The sequence below is a fragment of the Electrona antarctica genome (assembly GCF_951216825.1).
Source record: "Electrona antarctica genome assembly, chromosome: 16".
Lineage (NCBI taxonomy): Eukaryota > Metazoa > Chordata > Actinopteri > Myctophiformes > Myctophidae > Electrona > Electrona antarctica.
In genome coordinates, this window is record NC_136797.1 from 16,116,097 (window position 1) to 16,135,120 (window position 19,024).

Genomic DNA, 19,024 nt, shown 5'->3' on the forward strand with positions numbered 1-19,024 from the left:
AGCAAGACACAGGATACAGCACATATAGGACACAGGACTCAAGACACCACACTCGAGTCAAGACGGGCTGATGTCACGTGGTGTCACGATGCCCTGGTGGCTTACTACTTGGGTGAGTGACGGGGAGAGTGATGGGATTGATTGAATAATTTTTTAAGTTTTGGAAAATGACAGTAATTTCAAGCACAACTCAATACAATTAACACTGTTAACTGTGGACGACACCACACCATAAGCATTACACTTGTTTACAATAGGGTCCACCATGTGTGTTGGGAATTGTGGGTTAGGTCGGTGACGAAAAACGTCAGTTAACTTCCAAAGTATTGGAAATATACTAGTCTGATGACAGTAGACTAGTGAGTCAACACTAGTGTTGTGTGTGTGTGTGACTGTGACTGTGTGTGTGTGTGTGTGGGCGGGTGCTCAGCAGCAGGCAGGGCGTATTGTGGGGCGTGTTCGAGTTCCACGGCAATGTTACGTCACAGTGTTAAAAAGAGCACCGCCTGGCCTGGCTGGCTGCTAGTTAGCTACCGGCAAATTCTACGCACGCGGTGCTGCTGCTGAGTGACTGACTGTGAGGTGACGCTCGTGACTCATTCAAAACTAGATATTTCTGGATTTCGTACGGGATTTTCGCTCCGACAATATCAAGTTAACGGACAGTTGTTACCGCGGACTGGGGAAACGCAAGGGAAATTCAATTAGCAAACCAGATACGGTTATTACGTTTAACAAAGGTGGACTTTGTTTTTCTGGTTTTTGTTTTGTTTAAATGATAATTTAGTTTCCGTTATCCCGCGCGCGCTACCATCATAAACCCCTTCGTCTCGAGCGAACGCGGGCTGGGTGCGATTCGCTTTCTTTTGCTAGCAAAACTCAACCCCGTTCTTCAAAGAATTGACAACTGCAACGTGTGGTAAGTTTAAACGCAGTTTGTTTTATAATATCAACGTGCCATAGAGAGAGAGAGGGGACGTGGTGATGTTGCGCGTTACCGCGGTCCATACTACTACCCTGGGTTAAGCTAACGTTAGCATGGAGCCATCATCAGTGTCTGTCTCTGTTTACTGATACTGGCATCTTTCTTTACCCAAAATGTGTGACATACCGTTACGATGTCTTTGATCTAATGTTACTGTTGAGGCTATAAATGTAACATTCAAATATATCGTGATGTGGCGTTCATACTTATACTTAATTATGGACCACATCAGCTACTTGTGAATTACATGTTACATTGAGTGAAATTTCGCAGTTTTCAACTGCAAAGTGAAAACACAATTTTTTGTCTTGTCTAGTAAAAACAAAAAGGGGCTTCTGGGACGAAAATAAGACCACATAGTTTTGTATATAAGTCGATGCTAACATTAGCCTTCCCTTCCCGTCATTCAGGGTTGCTTCTTCGCCGATCTACAAGCCCACGACGCGCCGCGGATGCTCCGCGCGGTGAGCTTGTAGATCGGCTGCTTTCGGGCGGCGCGCGCGCGCGACCCAAGTATAAACCAGGCGTAACGATAAAGGTAACCTTGAGGCTAGAAGAATCGCCCATCTGTTCAGCGCGTGAACGACAATATGTATTATCAAACACATTGAGCTTTATAGATAAACGGGAGTATTGTTGTTGTTTTTATCGTGACGGAGCTGCGTTAACTTATCCTGACAGTACTCTGTGTTCTCTTTAAAAAAAAGCTGGTCACATCCGGTTTGGTTTTCTGTCTTTAATCGCTGTAAATTCATTGCACCCAAAGCAGGATATTCTCTAACGTCGTAACGGTTAAAAACAATAGCCCGCGTTTTTAAAAAATAGAGAAGTGACCGAGTTTTTCCCGGAAGATTTCGTGAAAATGATTATATTGTTGTTGCTGTTCAGGACGGCGCGTTTGGGATGATTCATAGTCAACATCATTTGAATGAATGACGACACGTGGGCATCTATGTGTATCGTTATTAAGATCAGCTGTATTTTTGGGTCTGTAGGTTATGTCGCTTCTTGGCTTCACTGATTTGTTAATCAGTCGGGGTTCGCCTTATTGACTGTCTATGCATCTGGAACTAAAAGCGACGTGTTTAGTTGCGTAAATAATGTAATATAATTGATTTCATCCTGCGACATTATCCATAAAATGGCTTCCCTCCGAGTTTTCTGGAAATAATTCAAGGGTGTTCACTTAAATTTCGGTCCAAGTATTTTACTTTGTGTAAAGTATTTTACTTTGTGTAATGTTCATTACATTTTTAGCCTACACTGTCTGTGTCTAATACAATTATTTAGCCTATTATTAATGTAAGTGATCTGGTCTGATGTTGAATTTATTTTCCTGCAGTATTCTCTCTGGTGCGTGTGTGCGCTTGTTATGTAACATAAGTTATGTTTATGAATACCAATATTGAATGTGTGTGTGTGTGTGTGTGTGTGTGTGTGTGTGCGCGCACACGCACGCGCGCTTGTTATGTAACAAGTTGTTTATGAATATCAATATTGAATGTGTACTTCTCAAGCAGCCCTAAGGGTGAAATGACTAAAAGCTGATTTTGTTTTTCTTCTCACTTTCTTTCAGGATGTACCTCCATTCATCTGCAGTTACAGTTGCATAATGGGTGTCCGCTCAGTCTGCTTGATAGCTCTCCTCCAAAGAATCAGCAACAGAACAAGTCTAATTACGGGATAGCAATACGCCCACACCATACCTCTAGTTTATTTATTTTTAGTCATTCCTAGACAAACCTTCCTTCTCACCAAATCTACACAGCTTCAGAAGTCCTGTTGGACAGTAGAGGTTGAGGAAAACGATTATTTATTACATGTATATACCCTCTATTTGATTAGCTGCTCTTTATAGATTGCAAATCTATTTTCACAGGCATTCATTCCCTTTAAGATTGTGAAGTTAGTCAAATTATAGTCACAATGGTTTCAACAACAACTGCTACGATGATACTGGTGAGCACAGTAGCTGTAGCTGCTACACAGGGCCCACTGACGGATTACATGTGGCTGCTGATAGTCGGCTTCATCATTGCCTTCATCCTAGCCTTTTCAGTGGGTGCCAATGATGTTGCCAACTCATTTGGCACAGCTGTAGGCTCTGGGGTGGTCACCTTGCGACAAGCCTGCATTCTGGCCACCGTGTTTGAGACTGTCGGATCTGTGCTTCTTGGGGCCAAAGTTAGTGAAACCATCCGGACGGGCATTATTGACGTTCACATGTACAATGGCTCTGAGCATGTGTTGATGGCTGGATCCGTCAGTGCAATGTTTGGTGAGTATCTGTCTGCAACTTATTTACTTTTTTATTGAAAATCAAACTTCCAAAACATTTTTGAAAGCAGAATGTTTTAACATATAGGTATTTGAGTCAAGCTTGCCTTTCTGTAGACTTCGACTTTTGGGCCAACAATGTATGAATCACATCAGTTTTGAGTGGCGCTAGCCCTTGACATCTTGTGGCAGCAAAGTCTTACTGTGACGTAGTGGATGCCACAGTACCCTGCCTGATGTAGTCTTACTATGACATAGTGGGTGCCACTGCTATGATGTAGTGGCAGCCAAGTCTATAGACTTTTTACAGAACTTTGATGCCACTTGATGACTTCATCATACATTATAAAAGGCGCCACTCACTTTACACAAGTGTTCTTTTTTTCCCCCTGAGTATGTGTAACTTTGGAACATTAAATTGAGCCATTGAGAAATATGATGTAACAATTGAAGACCAACAAGTAATACTGTCTGACCGTAATACCAGTAAGACTCCTGAGGGCGAGAAGCGACCTCGTCCCTTTTGGGTGACAGCAGACTGCTGGGCGAGCGCTGGCACTTTGTGAATGAATTCTGTACTGGCCATATATACGTGTCTTGAGTGTACAGGGTTTGATGAGGTCAGATCAACATATGGAATGTCAGAACAGGTCAGCTCCATATATGGAAATCTATGGGTGGCAGCGGGGGCAGTGTTGATTGATTGAAGTATTTATTAACAGTTTGGAGAATTACAGTACATTTCAAGCACAACTCTATAATTAACTGTGAACGGCACCATAAAGCATTACACTTGTTTACAGTAGGGTCTACCATGTTCAATTCATCATAACATTTAGAGACGTACATATACACTTCTATATAGCCAAAAAACAGGAAATCGTTATAGAGGAAGTAAAAAGGGGGAAAAACATATACAGTGAGGGGAAAGGGGTGGGTGGGGGATTCAGATGGAGTCAAGGGGATTCGGATGTCTTAATGACTGTTGGTAGGGCGTTCCACATTTTGGTGGCATAGGAGCGAAAATAATTTAGTCCCTTGTTTGTGCCGAATCTGGGTTGCACATGGTTAGTTGAACTCCCTCTGGTGTTGTGGGTGTGGACTTCGTTGACATTAAGGAAGTATTTAGACAGGTACATGGGTATCTTGGTGGTGTATCGAATCTTGAGTGTACAGGGTTTGATGAGTGCCCAGGTAGGGACGGGCCTGTTGAGAGGCCTGTTTTCGCCGGCTGCCAATAACTTTGGGGCAGGCCCGTCTAGAGTTTAAATGGACAGGTATCAGTCAAAAGGGAAACATCGAAGAGGAACAATGGATGGGGAAGGATCAACATATGGAATGTCAGAACAGGTCAGCTCCATATATGGAGATCTAAGGGTTTGAGGTCTGACTGTCTGACAGGAAATGCATTATTTTATAGTAAATGCGACCTGCGGTTGCAATTAACTTGATCCAAGAGCCTCTTCCTGCTACACATTGAACTTCTGAAGAGCGTACCACATTGGTTATTAATGCATTTCCCTCCTCTCTACTTCGACACATTTATGTTGGGATAATATAAGTCGTCTTTCTACATGGTTTATGCTGTATTGTCTTTACGCCTTAACATTTGCATGTACTAGGAATTTCACTCCGTGTACAGTATGAACAGAATTTCACAGAAGACAAACATAACATGGTGTACACAGTGTGACTGTGAAGTGTGAACAGCTCTTCACAGAAGACAAACGTAACATAACGTAACCATGAAATGCAGGCCAGATCGGACCTCGCAAGGTGGTAGTACTATTGCCAAGTTGTTGTCCAGAGCCGTGTACTGTGTACTAGTAATCATGACAGTAAGACATGTCTGCTGAACTAACTTAATTAACTTACTCATTCTCACCAGGTTCTGCTGTGTGGCAACTGGTTGCCTCCTTTCTTAAACTTCCCATTTCTGGAACCCACTGTATTGTTGGTGCTACTATTGGGTTCTCGCTGGTCGCCAGAGGCCAGCAAGGGGTCAAGTGGCTTGAACTCCTTCGTATTGGTGAGTCAGAAACCTTTTGCTACCCTAGAAACATTCAGTGTTGGAATTGGCATGATATTCTTAGGATTAGCGGTTGCATCCTATGTCATTGGCCGCTATACTGGTGGACTGTAGCCAAGAATGTAGTGTACATCGATCACTGCTTAATATGAAGTTCGGTATTGCTAATAGAAGAGTGATGCTCAAATGCAAATAACTATTCAGTGTATATCGCCAGAGTTGCCACCAGGGAAATGTTCTGCAGCAAACTCTGCATGTATAAACGTGTTATTCAGAAAATGTTATAGTCCTGGATATATGCCATATTTATTACGTGTGTAGGACTTATCTAAAGCAGATTTATCAGTGTTATAACTGACTTTTATGAGTTGTATTATCTTGAAACAAAGGGATAAAACAATCCCATGACATCTTGACTTCTACTTGTCTGTGATCAATGATTCACAGGCACATTACTCTAATGTCAACTCTGTTTACTACTACTTGTTGTAAACGATTTAGCAATGCCTGTCTTTCCTTTCTATGCAGTTATTTCCTGGTTCCTGAGCCCCCTGTTGTCTGGGATTATGTCAGCCATTGTTTTCTACATTGTACGCAAATTCATCTTGACCAAGGTAATGTGGCTGTTATCAAATTATTCTAGTTTTCGCTGAAGGTTTTTGTAATGTGTTTAATGACATTTGCGGAGAGAAATGTTTACATTTGAGCGCTGTGGCATTCCAAGCCTGATGTTCCAAAGAGGAAATTATGTCACAATTAATCTAGAAAGCATTTGATCTCTAAACCTAAAGCACCGTTTCTCAAAAAATGACAGAACCCATGTGTGGGTTGAGCCCCATTTTTATGGCTCGTGAGTGAATATGCCATTGTTGTATTTATTTAAAAAAAAAAGTGTATTAATTAAAAACAAATTCAAACACTTTTTAAAATAATGTAATGAAAAAATAAATTAGATGGGGAAAAAACCTGTGTAAATAGCAGATCTGTGAGCTAGTTTGAGACTTTGGGTCCCAGGAGACATCACATTTCTCTTTAGGTCTCGAGCTAAAAAGGTTTGAGAATCACTGCTCTAAAGTTTGTAGTGTCTTCCTGCTATTGCCATCCTAAAGTCGGGTTCATCTTACTCCCTCATCCTATTCTGACATCAAAACCTGACTATTACAACAAGGCAGAATTTCTCACAGCCTGTTTATGCTTCTGACTTTACCTTTCTTCTTCCAATATAGAAAGATCCTGTGCCCAATGGACTGAGGGCCCTGCCCGTCTTCTATGCTATCACCATGGGAATCAACTTGTTCTCCATCATGTTCACTGGAGCTCCGAGTGAGTATCATTCATTGTTCCACTCCTTTCTGCTCTGCATGCCTGCCCACAGCCACAGCTTAAAATAAACTGCTCCCTCATACAGCCGGATGACCATACTTATTCCTGACTGAACCAGACTGTGTTTACCACTTTCACAGAAAACCTGTTTATTTTAACAGGTTGTTTTGAGTGAGGCTCTCTTGCCTGTGGTTCTATGTGGGTCTTTCTTTCTTCTTTTTTTTTTTAAAGAGATGAGCACAACAGGGAAAGATGGAAATAAGTTTTCATTTATTCTTGACGTCAGTGTCTGTGCCTTTTGGAGACCGGGGAGGAAAAAAAACATGTGAAGAGGGTGTTTTTAAAATGGCCCATAATTTGCCACTACCAGTAGTTTTATTGCTGCCCTGCATTGCTAAGTATTGCTCTCTGAGTGCTTTGTTGTTGCCATTTTCCCTCATCAAGACACTCCATTAAATGAGCGACTTTTGCTCCTTTTGTTTTCTTCTCTCTACAGGACCTATCTGTTCAAGAAGTTAGCTGGCCTGGGCCATTAAATGAAGGCTACAGGCCAGAATATGACCAGATATGCACTGCTTGCTGCATGTGCACTTGCACATCAGCAGACATGCACAAGGAGATCACTCGCAGTACCCATAGTAGACCCATAGTACAGCCCAGTCAGTCACATTCTGACTGTATTCACACCTGTATTCAGGGTGCTCATTTAAAATTCATGGGAGATTGCATTCCAGCCACCTTTGCCAATCTAGCCCCTCCTGCAGTAAGTAATTAGGTAATTGGATTAAATGTGCACACTACAACATAATGCCCACATATGGTTGAGGAAGTTTGTCACTGTACACCCTACCCTAAGTGTAACTGAGCCAATTTAGCACTTGGATAATCCCGGTCATTGAGCTACAGTCAATTTCCCCTGTCAAGTACTAATATTTAGAATGACAATGCTAGGAATGCTAACCTTATTGTACCGTCCAGTCAGTATACATGGGGAGGTAAAAGTTGTAGTTTTATTTTTTTCCCCCCCAAAGTAAGTATGTTTATTACCGTTGGATCTTTAGTACACAAGAGGCCCTGGAGGATTGGACAACTGTTGTTGCTGAGCGGTGTGGGGTTATGGGGAGGGGAGTCATGGTGTTCTGTAATGACTCATGTAGCATGTTCCATGGCCTACGCCTTAACCGAGTGGTGCAAATGGACACCACAGACGGTACATTCCTATACTTTATACGCCAGTGCCAGAGACCTCACTTCAGCATGTGAGACATGAATGCGCCAAAGAATTTGGAGGTCAAAAGTAGATTGTTTACAGATGAGACTTTGTGGCACTTGAGGTTTTCACCTACTAAACTTTGTTTTTAAAATGCAGAATTTAAGAATATAAACAGTTGCACTGCTTTCAGAGGAGCTCTATGATCAGCAGGACTGCTCTCAGATACTATATATAAATATACATGAATGATTTAGCAGGCTTTTACATTCAAAGTTGAATTATATTTCCAGATATGTTATCTTATATATGTTGTCTTATATTACCAGGTGTTTCTAAAGCCCATGAATTCCCTCAGGATTATTCTGTCCAATATTGGTCTCAAAGTATTAGTCTGTCTTGTATCTAGTTTTAGGAAAGAGTTGTTAATTTTCATAAATGAGTATTGAGTTTTATCATTGCATGATGGAATATTAATGTTCCTCTATGGGCATATCAGAATGTCACTTTAAATGGTGGTTGGTTAGTTGCCACTTGGATATTACCAGGGTGGTTTATATATATTTGTTTAGCTATGTCAGATATTTATATTTAAGTAAAATTTCTACAATAAATAATTATAATGCAATATAGCTTTATTATGCATTATAATGCACTCATAAGACTTTATAGCACTTCATAACACTCCCAAAAATGTTTATGGAACAGCACATTAACTACCATAGCACAATTCTATACTTCTGTACTTTTAATACTTCATAATCCTTGTTATAAACGGTTGCATGAATAATTGTAAACATTTATAATGAGTGTTATGAAGCCATTAAAGTGCACTATAGTGCACTTTGTAGACCAATATGAACCTTTAACTGCAATGGTATATCTGTTCTTGTTTTGTTTTTTTGTTTTTAACTTGTACAGAGCTGGGTATTGTAGTGATAATACATATGGACCAGCGCACACCATTCTCCATTGATGAACATCAATACGCTTCAACTGGAATGTTAATTTTCTGCCTGGGTTCCCCTCTGAAAAACAAATGCCTAGTGGTATCGGTTGCTTAGGTAACGCTAAACAATCGCATGGAAACAGCGAATCGCACCAAAGCAGAGATGTATTACTTGTGTGATCAATCCAACAAAATACTTTCTCAAAGCCCCTCTTTTCCTTTCCCCCCCCCTTTTTTTTAATTAAAGTTCAATTAAGTAGGGCAGTACATGTAATTTTGACCTTCAGAATTGTCTATGGCCAGTAGACAACCTGGTATGGTTTAGGCACATTGCCTAGTACAACATTAAGACTATTGTCCTTGGGTTAAATGCCAATAATTGTGTTTCAAACTCTCATGTTAACCGTCTATGTAATCAATGTCTATGGTGAGCAGAACTATACATGGTGGATGGGGGAGAAGAGGAAAAAACCCACGGCATGTTATTGTGTAATGTAGGCCATGGGAGGGGTTTGGAACGCAACTCTGGTTAAATTTCCACTTCCTGAGCAATCCCATTCATCCCACTGACTGCATGGCTGTGGTATAGACTCACCCTTTTGTGTAGGAGTGCTTGTCATATGATGAGCAAGTGCCCTTTTTCCCAGCTGAAGAGTATAAAGACAGGAAATGGGGAGAGAATGAAGAGGTCATTCTGACATAATGTGTCAGCTCACAGATATCCCACAGATATGGTTTGACTATTCCAACACAGACACCATTTTTCTTCCCTTTTTGAGCGTTGCTTATTTTTATCACCACCCTTATTCTTTTTGCAACCCCAAGGCTAACTACAACCCAATGGTGGCAGTCTTATCCACATCTGTTTTTGGCTGTCTTGTACTATTTGTACTATTTCTTAAACATTCTAGTCAAAGGCATGTGCCTCAGCTGGTTTCTGGGACTGGGACATATCGGCACCTTCCGTTTTTTTCCGTCCAGGAGGGGATGAGTTTGCATTGCGTAACTAAATACACATCACTTATGTGCTTTGCTGTGCGCCGCAGTCTCCTACTGCAGCATGTGAGAATGAGTCAGTGGGGAGAGTGTGCGGTGGACTCTGCCCTCAAAATGAACACGGCGACCGGGACACTTATCTCTAAGCCCTCAGTTCCCGTTATTTATTTTTTGCATCCCAAACTGCCTCCAAAAGTTAGTGGCTTTTTAATTACATATGACCAAGGTCACCTCACCAGAGACGGAGACTAACTGGAATTTTCAACAGCTCTTGTTTTCGCATTTTCTAACCACACTGCTGACTTGCAGCGCGTCTGTATGATAACAGTGGCTCTTTCTCTGGGGAAATCTGTAATGATCTGCCAGCATGCACTGCACTGCGTTTGCAACCACCACTATATTCACACGCTTTACTGCAGTCTTGGCAAGAAGGAGCATTTTATGCAACACTCTTCAGTGGATGGCTGCCCCTTTTTTATTTTCTTGTCTTACTTTCTCCCCCAATAGCCTTTTATGGAGTTCATTGTTAGCTGGGCACTCAGAGGTCACAGTGCCATCTCTTTCACCTTAAATTGTTACATAACAACTACATATTGATTGTATACACGTGCTCACCATATTTGACTATGCCACTGCACAATGAATTAACAACTAAATGATATGCATATTATATCAGTGATATTAAAACCTGTCCCTCTAGTCTAATCAAATGTAGATAAGAATGCATGTATATTTTGTCAGTATTCTTAAATTTTGTCACTAGGCTCCATGAGTCCATGTTCTGTCTTGTGTACAAGAAAACTAATGTTAGGTGTCAATTATATGAATGAATGCTCATTGTCCTTACTAAGGTAGGCTTTCCTTCTATTTCTCCCATGTGTATCTTGTGTATCTCCAGTGCTGGGATTCGACAAGATTCCATGGTGGGGTACTCTGCTCATCTCTCTGGGATTCGCTGTACTGACCGCTCTTGTGGTCTGGTTTGTTGTCTGCCCACACCTGAAGAAGAAGATTGAACGTAAGTTGACATTTACAGTTTAACTGACTATGACTTAATGCATTGTCTAATCATACTCAACAGGTTATGCTGGTCACAGTGAAATAAAGGGTTGTTTTTTTAAGCCCAGAACAAATCAGGGATTTAGCATGCATGGTGTATGGTCAAAATGTTAATGACATGGGCTTAATATAAAACTGCAAGGATGAGTGCAGGATTATTTAGTCATAAGAGTAGTGTGGTTCTAAAAGGAATACTACTCAATTTCAACACTTGTGAATGAATGTCATTTGAATGTTCATTGTTGTCTCTTAAGCCTCCACTTGGTTGTGCATCGTGTCTTGCGCTGAAAATAGCAGATGAAGCTGACAATGCATTACATGATGTGCTGTGAAGTACATTGGCTATTTTCATTGCGAGGCACTGGTGTGCAACCAGGTATAGATCAGGCTTTACCCAAGCCAGAAACTAGTTGAGAGCAAAGCTGTCAACACTGGTATCAAATGGCTGGATGACTTAATCAGTACTTGTTTAACTTGATTCATTTAAAAAATCTGCTTGTGTGTTCTCATATATATTTCTCAATATATTTAGCTGTAAAGAATTAATTAAACTCTGGAAGAGGAAGCTAAGCCAATAAGGCTTATGCACACTCGGAACAGAAAAGTTGATAAAAAGCCCTTTATTATTGTAGTGGTGTTTTGTTTTTTGTTTTTTTTACCCACAAAATACTGGTTTCAACCACAGTCTTGTTTAGTGTGTGGTTGGAAGAGTTCAAAATTACATTTTTCAAACATTCAAGATTTTTATCCAAAATGTTCAAAAATAGCAGGCAATAATTATCTGTCTGGGTCCACCCCTGTCCAGCAGACAAGCATCTAATTCTGGGTCATAGTGATCCACTAATTGGGCTTTACCCTCTTAACTGAAATAGCCCCTAGGTTGACTTAAGTTGTTGCAACGTAGTTTGAACTCTAGGGGCAGGATGAAGGCTGAGGTTAACTGAAGCTAGTATGGCCCCAGTCAAAAAGAACCACTTCAACTCCAGATTTGACCAGTTCGTGTCAACTGATCATGAGAACAAAAAGTCCCTGGGAAAGAAAATATTTGCATTTAGTATCTGATTCACTTTTAAACCACAGACAAATGTAATTTGAGGAGTCTGCTCTGTTGAATCTTGATGACTTGGATAACATAAGCGGCCTGCTAGTGCTAGTGTCAATATGATCTTTTTACGGTCATAAATAATCCATGTATCTGATCCTGTGAACGGATTCAGTTTTGAACACGGCTAACACAGGCTTCACTAGGACAAAAGTGTTCTTGTCTGACTAGTTATGCAACTCTTGGATGTTCCCCAGAGCTGGGGTTGAAAGGAAACACATGTACCTTCTCATATTCCACTACTGTACTGCATGCATGTTTGAACACAACCCAAGCCGGCTCTCACCTGACCCTCTGCTCTGCTAGGGGATATCAAGTCGTCCAGCCCCTCGGAGAGCCCCCTGATGGAAAAGAGGGAGTTGAGAGAAGCCCAGTGTCCAATCCTGAAGCCAGCATCTACCCCCACACTCGCCTCCACCGCAGTGTCCAATCAGGACTCCCCTGCCCAGCCCCAGCCGGCCCTCGAGGAGCGCAGAGTGGCATTTGATATAGGAGATTCTGACGATTCCGACAACAGAGAGCGCAAAGTGGCTTTTGACATTGGAGATCCTGATGACACAGAGTACAGCGTTTCTAATGGTGGTAAGTGTAGTCAGAGACAAGATTAGGACGGCCAATTGCAGTACAAGACGAGAGAAACTACATTGACCCCACGACACAAAAATATAATGGGTCATGTGTAGCCCCTTTCGGGACCCTCTGTTACCTTTTCTTTATTTTGGACGGCGGTATCCAAGGGTCCCTTGAAAGTGAATCCACTCTCTAGTAGACACAGCTGTACTGTACCACTGTCTGTTCACGGATAGGGTTGGGATTCGTTAGGATTTTAACGGATCCGGATCCTTACCGGACCCCTCTTAACGGTTCCGGTTCCTAACGGTTCCCTTAACGGTTCCTAATATTATTTTTTTCCCCATACATTATGCTTATATTACCTAACCAAGTACATAATAAACACAAATTAAATTATTGGAATTGCACTTTACAATTATGAGGTGGCACTAATTTAAACGTCATCACCACCACCAGCTAGCCAACACAACAATATCATTGTTGCAATTTGTACTGTATATTGCAATTTGTACTGTATATTTAATATACAGTACACATTGCAATAATGATGTTGTGGTGACAAATGTTGTGTCTTTAATGTTCAGATGAATTTAATATGAAGGACCCCAGTTACCCTAATGGAAACAAGCCATAGTGCTTTCTTGGGTTATGAAATCCTCTTAGCAGACCTTGTATTGAACTGTAGGCTACGTTCCTGTGCTTTTTTCTGCAAACTGTTTATAAAGTAATCAATCTATGGAGGTATATATGCACCTAAAGGCTGGGCTCAACAGTCTCGTGATTTATTTAGAGCCAATTCAAAAGCAGTTGAGTTGCTTATAAGTTGTAAAAAATAAGTGCAGACAAATTGATTTTTATAAAATATCAGACAGAGACGTCGAGTCATTGGCCTTCTAAATTAACACCATTAACAACGGTTGTACAATAAGCCTAATAAAAAGCTCTGTAGAGGGTTAGTTTTAATTTTCTAACGTTACTAGCCTTTGGAAAGTGAACCAGTCTTGCATCATCCTCGTCCCCCGCCGGCTGTGGTGGAACTGCAGGGAGTGCGGGCACGGCTTTACGCAGGCTCTCGAACACGATGTGCCTAGCCCTAGATTAATCTCGCGAGTCGTGGACTCGTGTAGGCATATTGATTTTGAGATGTTTCCTCAATGTGGACGTGCACCTGGTACAAGTTGCAACAACCTTTGCAGGAAACTGTGGCATCACATTTATTGCACTTTGCGTGCTCGGCCTGAGTCATTTCCCTCTGTTAACCAGACTTTGGAGATCTCTTCGAGATACTGTCCCTGCTCGCTCCGGTGACCGGTCGCTGAATGCACAGAACAGTGGGCGTATCCTCCCCGACCCCACTCACTCATTTAGGTGGGGTGACGTCACCCCAGTAACTTGGCTCTGCTTGCATGCATGCACAGACACAGCGGAGCTAAATGACGACTGATGAGAACCGTTTCGAGAACCGTTAATAAAAAAGCTGATGGAACCGGATCCGCAATGTCGGAACCGGTTCTGAAACGGACCCGGTTCCGAATCCCAACCCTATTCACGGACACCCGCGGGGTCGGTTGAGTGTTGATGAGATGTTTCAAAGATGCATAAAGTAGCAGTAGGAGACAGTGGAAACGTTTGCGAAGCTCCGTTAATCGGTGTTACCGTTAAGTATTTTTAATCTATTTTAGAAATTTTGGCTTCTCTGAAATTCTTCCTCACTTCCATTGTCCCGCCTCCTGCACCGCGATTGGCTAGCTGCATGTTGCTGTATCTGGGATCAGACATTTTAGAAACTGTTAAAAATGAAAAGTCCTTATTTTGAAATTAACAAAGCAAAAGAATCGAGGCATAACAGGAGTTATTAAATAGACACAATAGTATTAAAAACATCCAGCATGTATGCGGTCGGCCAATCAGAGGCAGTAACTCTTAATTGTAGCCATACATTTATTCAAGCTATTCACCAGTGCAGACTTCACGCAGCACATTGGAAGTAAAGGAACACCAGACTGCTTGTTAACAAACTTGCAGCAGACTATGCATTTCAAACTACGGTACTAGGACTTCTTCCTCGTTGCTGCCTGAGGAAGAAACTGCAATTCAAACGCTTCCTGTTTACAATTTCCTTATTGTTTTTGGACAGTTTCGAAGAAGCACAGTTTTCTTTTTTATTAGTCTTATTTGGCAAACTTTGACTGTAATAAATCTTTTCCATCTTATTTTATTCTTTGGCAAACTTTAACTGTAATAAATCTTTTCCGTTTTTTTATTTAATTTAATAGACCCCAAAGAATCTAACGATCAAGATGCGGTCAACAACGAAGTCCAGCAGAGCAATGGCCAAACCAACACGCCCAACCAGGTCCAGTTCAACAGCCAGGTCCAGTTCAACAACAGGCCGGCTCACATCCCCAGCAACGGCTACAGCACGTACCACACGGTCCATAAGGACTCTGGTCTCTACAAGGACCTGCTGCACAAGCTGCACCTGGCCAAGGTCGGCGACTGCATGGGTGAGGGTGGTGACAGACCCATCCGCCGCAACAACAGCTATACCTCCTACACCATGGCCATCATCGGCCTGCACGGCGAATACAGGCACAAGGAGGGGGAGTTCCGTTCCTGCGAGGAGGGCGACAAGGCCCCGAGTTCAGGCGGCCAGGAGAGGAAGCGCGTCCGCATGGACAGCTACACCAGCTACTGCAATGCCGTGGCAGAACACATGACTCCGGAGACTATCGCGGAGGGTGATGTAACACTGGAGATTGTGAAAGAGGATGCGGGCAGCCACAGCTCTCTGGATGAAGATAGGCTGGACAAAGACAGGCCTGAGGTCTCCACTCTCTTCCGGTTCCTCCAGATTCTCACCGCCTGCTTCGGATCCTTCGCCCACGGCGGCAATGATGTTAGGTATGCCGGTGTTAATGAATGCAGCGTTCTAATCGGTTACCTTTCACCTTCATTTAGACTAGGGCTATCTTTTTTTTCATATTTATTTCTATTTACAGGATCAAACTAGAGTTCTTTGGCAGCGATTGAAATTAATAACCTATCCTCTTCTCTGCAGTAATGCGATCGGCCCACTGGTTGCTCTGTGGCTGGTGTACACGAGCGGTAGTGTGGTTACAACTGCGCCCACTCCGATCTGGTTGCTTCTCTATGGAGGAGTGGGTATCTGTCTTGGGCTCTGGGTGTGGGGTCGCAGAGTGATCCAGACCATGGGCAAAGACCTGACTCCTATCACCCCCTCCAGGTAAAGATATTTGCAGACCCGTTTTATTCTCACTCAGAAAGCCATGCTGGCAAATCGCCACATCCTTCCCAGACATTACCAGCCGGCATCCATACACATCCAACTGATTAACTCATGTCTGGTTTCTTTCCCCTGCAGTGGTTTCAGCATTGAACTGGCCTCAGCCCTGACTGTGGTGGTTGCCTCTAACATTGGCCTGCCTGTCTCCACCACCCACTGCAAGGTAAGCTGGTCAGACATTGTGGTCTGAAAACTAGACAGAGACATGGAGGAGGAGGCTATTTAATGTGTGGAGCAGCTATAGTAAACAGGATCCTAAACTTGTGTCGGGCAACTTTCTTAATAAAAACCGGGCATGGGGCCCATGTCTTTCAGCAATGTTGGGTGTATGGAATTTGATTTGAGTAATTTCCAGGTCTGGATAAGTATAACTTCAGAATTTCAAAAATGACAATTGAGAATACAAGCAGTATTCTTTATGGTGTTTGGAGCAGGCAGGCCAGTACAGTAAAAAATCATTTGCACTGCGTGAGAGTGCAGGCCAAAGTGAGGCAGTGAACTTGATGTCATCGAAAGCAAGGCAAGAATTATTTCGTTTGACTGAACGCACACTCTTACACAGCTGCTTGTACATCACAGCCTGGAAAAGCGGCCGCATCCGCAACCAACTTAGTCTGAAAGGAAATTTGACAATAGCTTTGAATTTTGTATATATACATACATAGACAAGTTGGTTATTTGTGATGCTGAGTTATGCAGCAAAGTAGATATCAGAAACATAAACGTAACATAAACAAGGACTATTGTTTCTGCGTACGGAAACCTACATTCATGTTTGCGTTCATGGACCGATGCTCATAGATGACGTGAAAATGAAATTATTTCCTCTTTAGGCAGAGATGTTTTTTGGCAGTGGAAAATCCAACATTCTGCAGGAGTGATTACAGTCATTAAACCGTGTTTACAAGTATGTTTTACTCTAGCTAACAAGTAGTAACCAATAAACCAAAGTCATTGAACTTTAGAGCTCTTTTTTTAACCTTCTTTTACTGGGTTGAAGATATACAGTTATTGACCAAGTGCTGAACCTGGGCTAATGGGGCTGATTTATACTTGCATATAGTTGCATGCTGTGTCACTCACCTAACAAGCTCACAATCCCTACAGCACCCTTTTCAGAATGGCCTTCCCAACCTTATTCTGTTTCCGCTATTCCTATCTTTATTTTTAACCGTTGGATTTAAAAAAAGTATTTGCAAAATAAACATCTATAAACAGCCATTTGTATTCAGGTGTCAAATATGAGCTAACGTATATCTACTGACAGTCTGGAAAAGTTAAGAATTTTGAAATAGAAAATGTGGTTATGAACTGCTATTAAAAAAAACATCCATACTAATTTCCAGGTGGGCTCCGTGGTGGCAGTAGGCTGGCTGCGCTCCAAGAAGGCCGTGGACTGGCGTTTGTTCCGAAACATCTTCATGGCCTGGTTTGTGACCGTGCCAATCTCTGGCCTGATAAGTGCCGCCATCATGGCGCTCTTCACCTACGTTATCCTGTGAGTGTTGGGCTGAACCCCATTGGTGGGCAAGGAGAGAGAACGCGCACCGGCGCACAAGAGGAAAGAAGGGGGAAGAGAAAAGGCTGGATGTGAGGCCAAAATATATTGCTTACCTCAAAACGACTTAAGGAAGAAAAGGAAGGAAAAAAATAGAAAATGTTAAAAACGGACTTGTGGTATGGGCCTGTGGTTATTGGCTGCATCATTCTCACCATAGATTTGGTGGTTTGCTCTGTTTCGGCCAGACCTCTTCAAATTGGAAGATTGCATTTCTTTGCTCTGACTTTTTGCTTTTCAATGCTCATGGTTCTGTAAAGAGCTAATCAAAAACACATCAATTTTCATTTCTCTTTTTTTTTATACTCCACTACTTCCATTTTTTTACTCTGCAATTGTGTATATATACAACTTTGTTCCTTTTTTGTTAATCTTATTTTACAAGTTAGAAAGATGAGTGAACCATTAAAATGCAGTATTAGCCTTTTGCAAATGTATTTCTCCAGTCATAACACATGCTGAAATTAACCTAGAATCAAGAAGTATTTTAGGTGCAAAACGAGGTTATTGCTGTGTGGATTTTTATCTTTTATGACAATGTCTGATAACAGCCGTTTGTTATTGGAGAATGAATAGCCTGGATATGGTCACCTTGGTTTCCCGCGGTTATGCCACTTCCAGTATCCTGCTGAATTTATGACCATTTTACGGCCCATCAACTGAACCTTTGGCCTCATGATAGACAGTAAACAGTTGGTTCAAGGTAACAATGCGGCAGTGTTCCGCCATTACTATACCATAGGCAACAATATGGTACAATAATGGTTACCTACCGTATACTATCCTAATCCTATTGGTATCAAACATATACAATGATTGGCCCCATTTTGTTTGTTAGGATAAATTGTAATTGATTTACCTGATGTGGATATTTTCTAGTTGTGGGCCACTAGAGAATAACATGTTTTAGTAAGAAAGTTATAAAGCCACGATGGTTAAAGTTAATGGTTCATTTTAAAAAGTATATACACATATCTCACATTGGCAAATATTCATGTTCTACTTTTTTCATGATTGTAGAACCTCTGCCTGAAAAGACATACAGTAGCTACTTGAATCTGATTATGGTAAAATGTTTATTATAAAAATATGTTTTGAAACAAGACCTTAAAGTTCCTGTTAAACTTGATTGCAACAGACTAGATGGTTAAATGCTTTAGTTCTGCTCAAGCCTTGACTAGTCCTTTTTGCTTTGCGATTCAACTTGTAATGGCTGATTCCCAGTATTATTACTCTGTGGAATCAATGTACACCTGCCTGGACATCGGGTTGCTCTTACAATTTCCCCCTCTCCTACGGAGTTACACATTTGGTTCATGGGGTTGGCGAGTGAGGAACGGTGGGGTTCTACACTTGTAGTTTGCATTACCCTGGTTGGTGTGTTGTGGAGCTGGCCTGGATATTTCGGAGTGAGGGGGACAAATCACCGCTGGCATGCCACCAATGTGTGGTCATTGGGCTGCAGTACTGAATGCATTGTAGACCTATAGATGCTGTACAGTAGTTGCCTTAAACTTTTTTTTTTTTCTTTTTTTTTTAAGGTACCAAAGAAAGTACTGTTTTTTTTGTCATGCTGAGACGGAATACATTGTCCTGACTACACTGGCAGACAAAAATAAAATTGAAAAATAAAATAAAAATTGAAAACATTTACTT

The 19,024-nt window shown here is 41.7% G+C and overlaps 1 protein-coding gene across 2 annotated transcripts; it reads left to right on the forward strand.

Moving 5' to 3' along the window:
* Positions 1-536: 536 nt before the first annotated feature.
* Positions 537-19,021, forward strand: slc20a1b (solute carrier family 20 member 1b). Of its 2 annotated transcripts, none has more exons than XM_079524344.1 (11): positions 537-919; positions 2,562-3,263; positions 5,151-5,291; positions 5,820-5,905; positions 6,518-6,614; positions 10,668-10,787; positions 12,237-12,512; positions 14,780-15,407; positions 15,565-15,750; positions 15,889-15,973; positions 17,157-19,021. In XM_079524344.1, the coding sequence occupies exons 2-11, from the start codon at positions 2,912-2,914 to the stop codon at positions 17,310-17,312; spliced, it is 2,127 nt and encodes a 708-aa protein (XP_079380470.1). In that variant the 5' UTR covers positions 537-919; positions 2,562-2,911; the 3' UTR covers positions 17,313-19,021. The 2 variants fall into 2 exon arrangements, with proteins under 2 accessions (XP_079380470.1, XP_079380471.1); XM_079524345.1 differs by lacking the exon at positions 537-919 and adding an exon at positions 1,403-1,523.
* The last annotated feature ends 3 nt before the right edge of the window (positions 19,022-19,024 follow it).

What these genes read in the sequence shown, in the direction of transcription:
- slc20a1b (XM_079524344.1), top strand. Translation starts at nt 2,912, where the DNA reads ATGGTTTCAACAACAACTGCTACGATGATACTGGTGAGCACAGTAGCT. An exon ending in CACGGCGGCAATGATGTTAG is followed by an intron (nt 15,408 to 15,564) that starts GTATGCCGGTGT and finishes TCTTCTCTGCAG; the next exon opens with TAATGCGATCGGCCCACTGG. An exon ending in ACTCCTATCACCCCCTCCAG is followed by an intron (nt 15,751 to 15,888) that starts GTAAAGATATTT and finishes TTTCCCCTGCAG; the next exon opens with TGGTTTCAGCATTGAACTGG.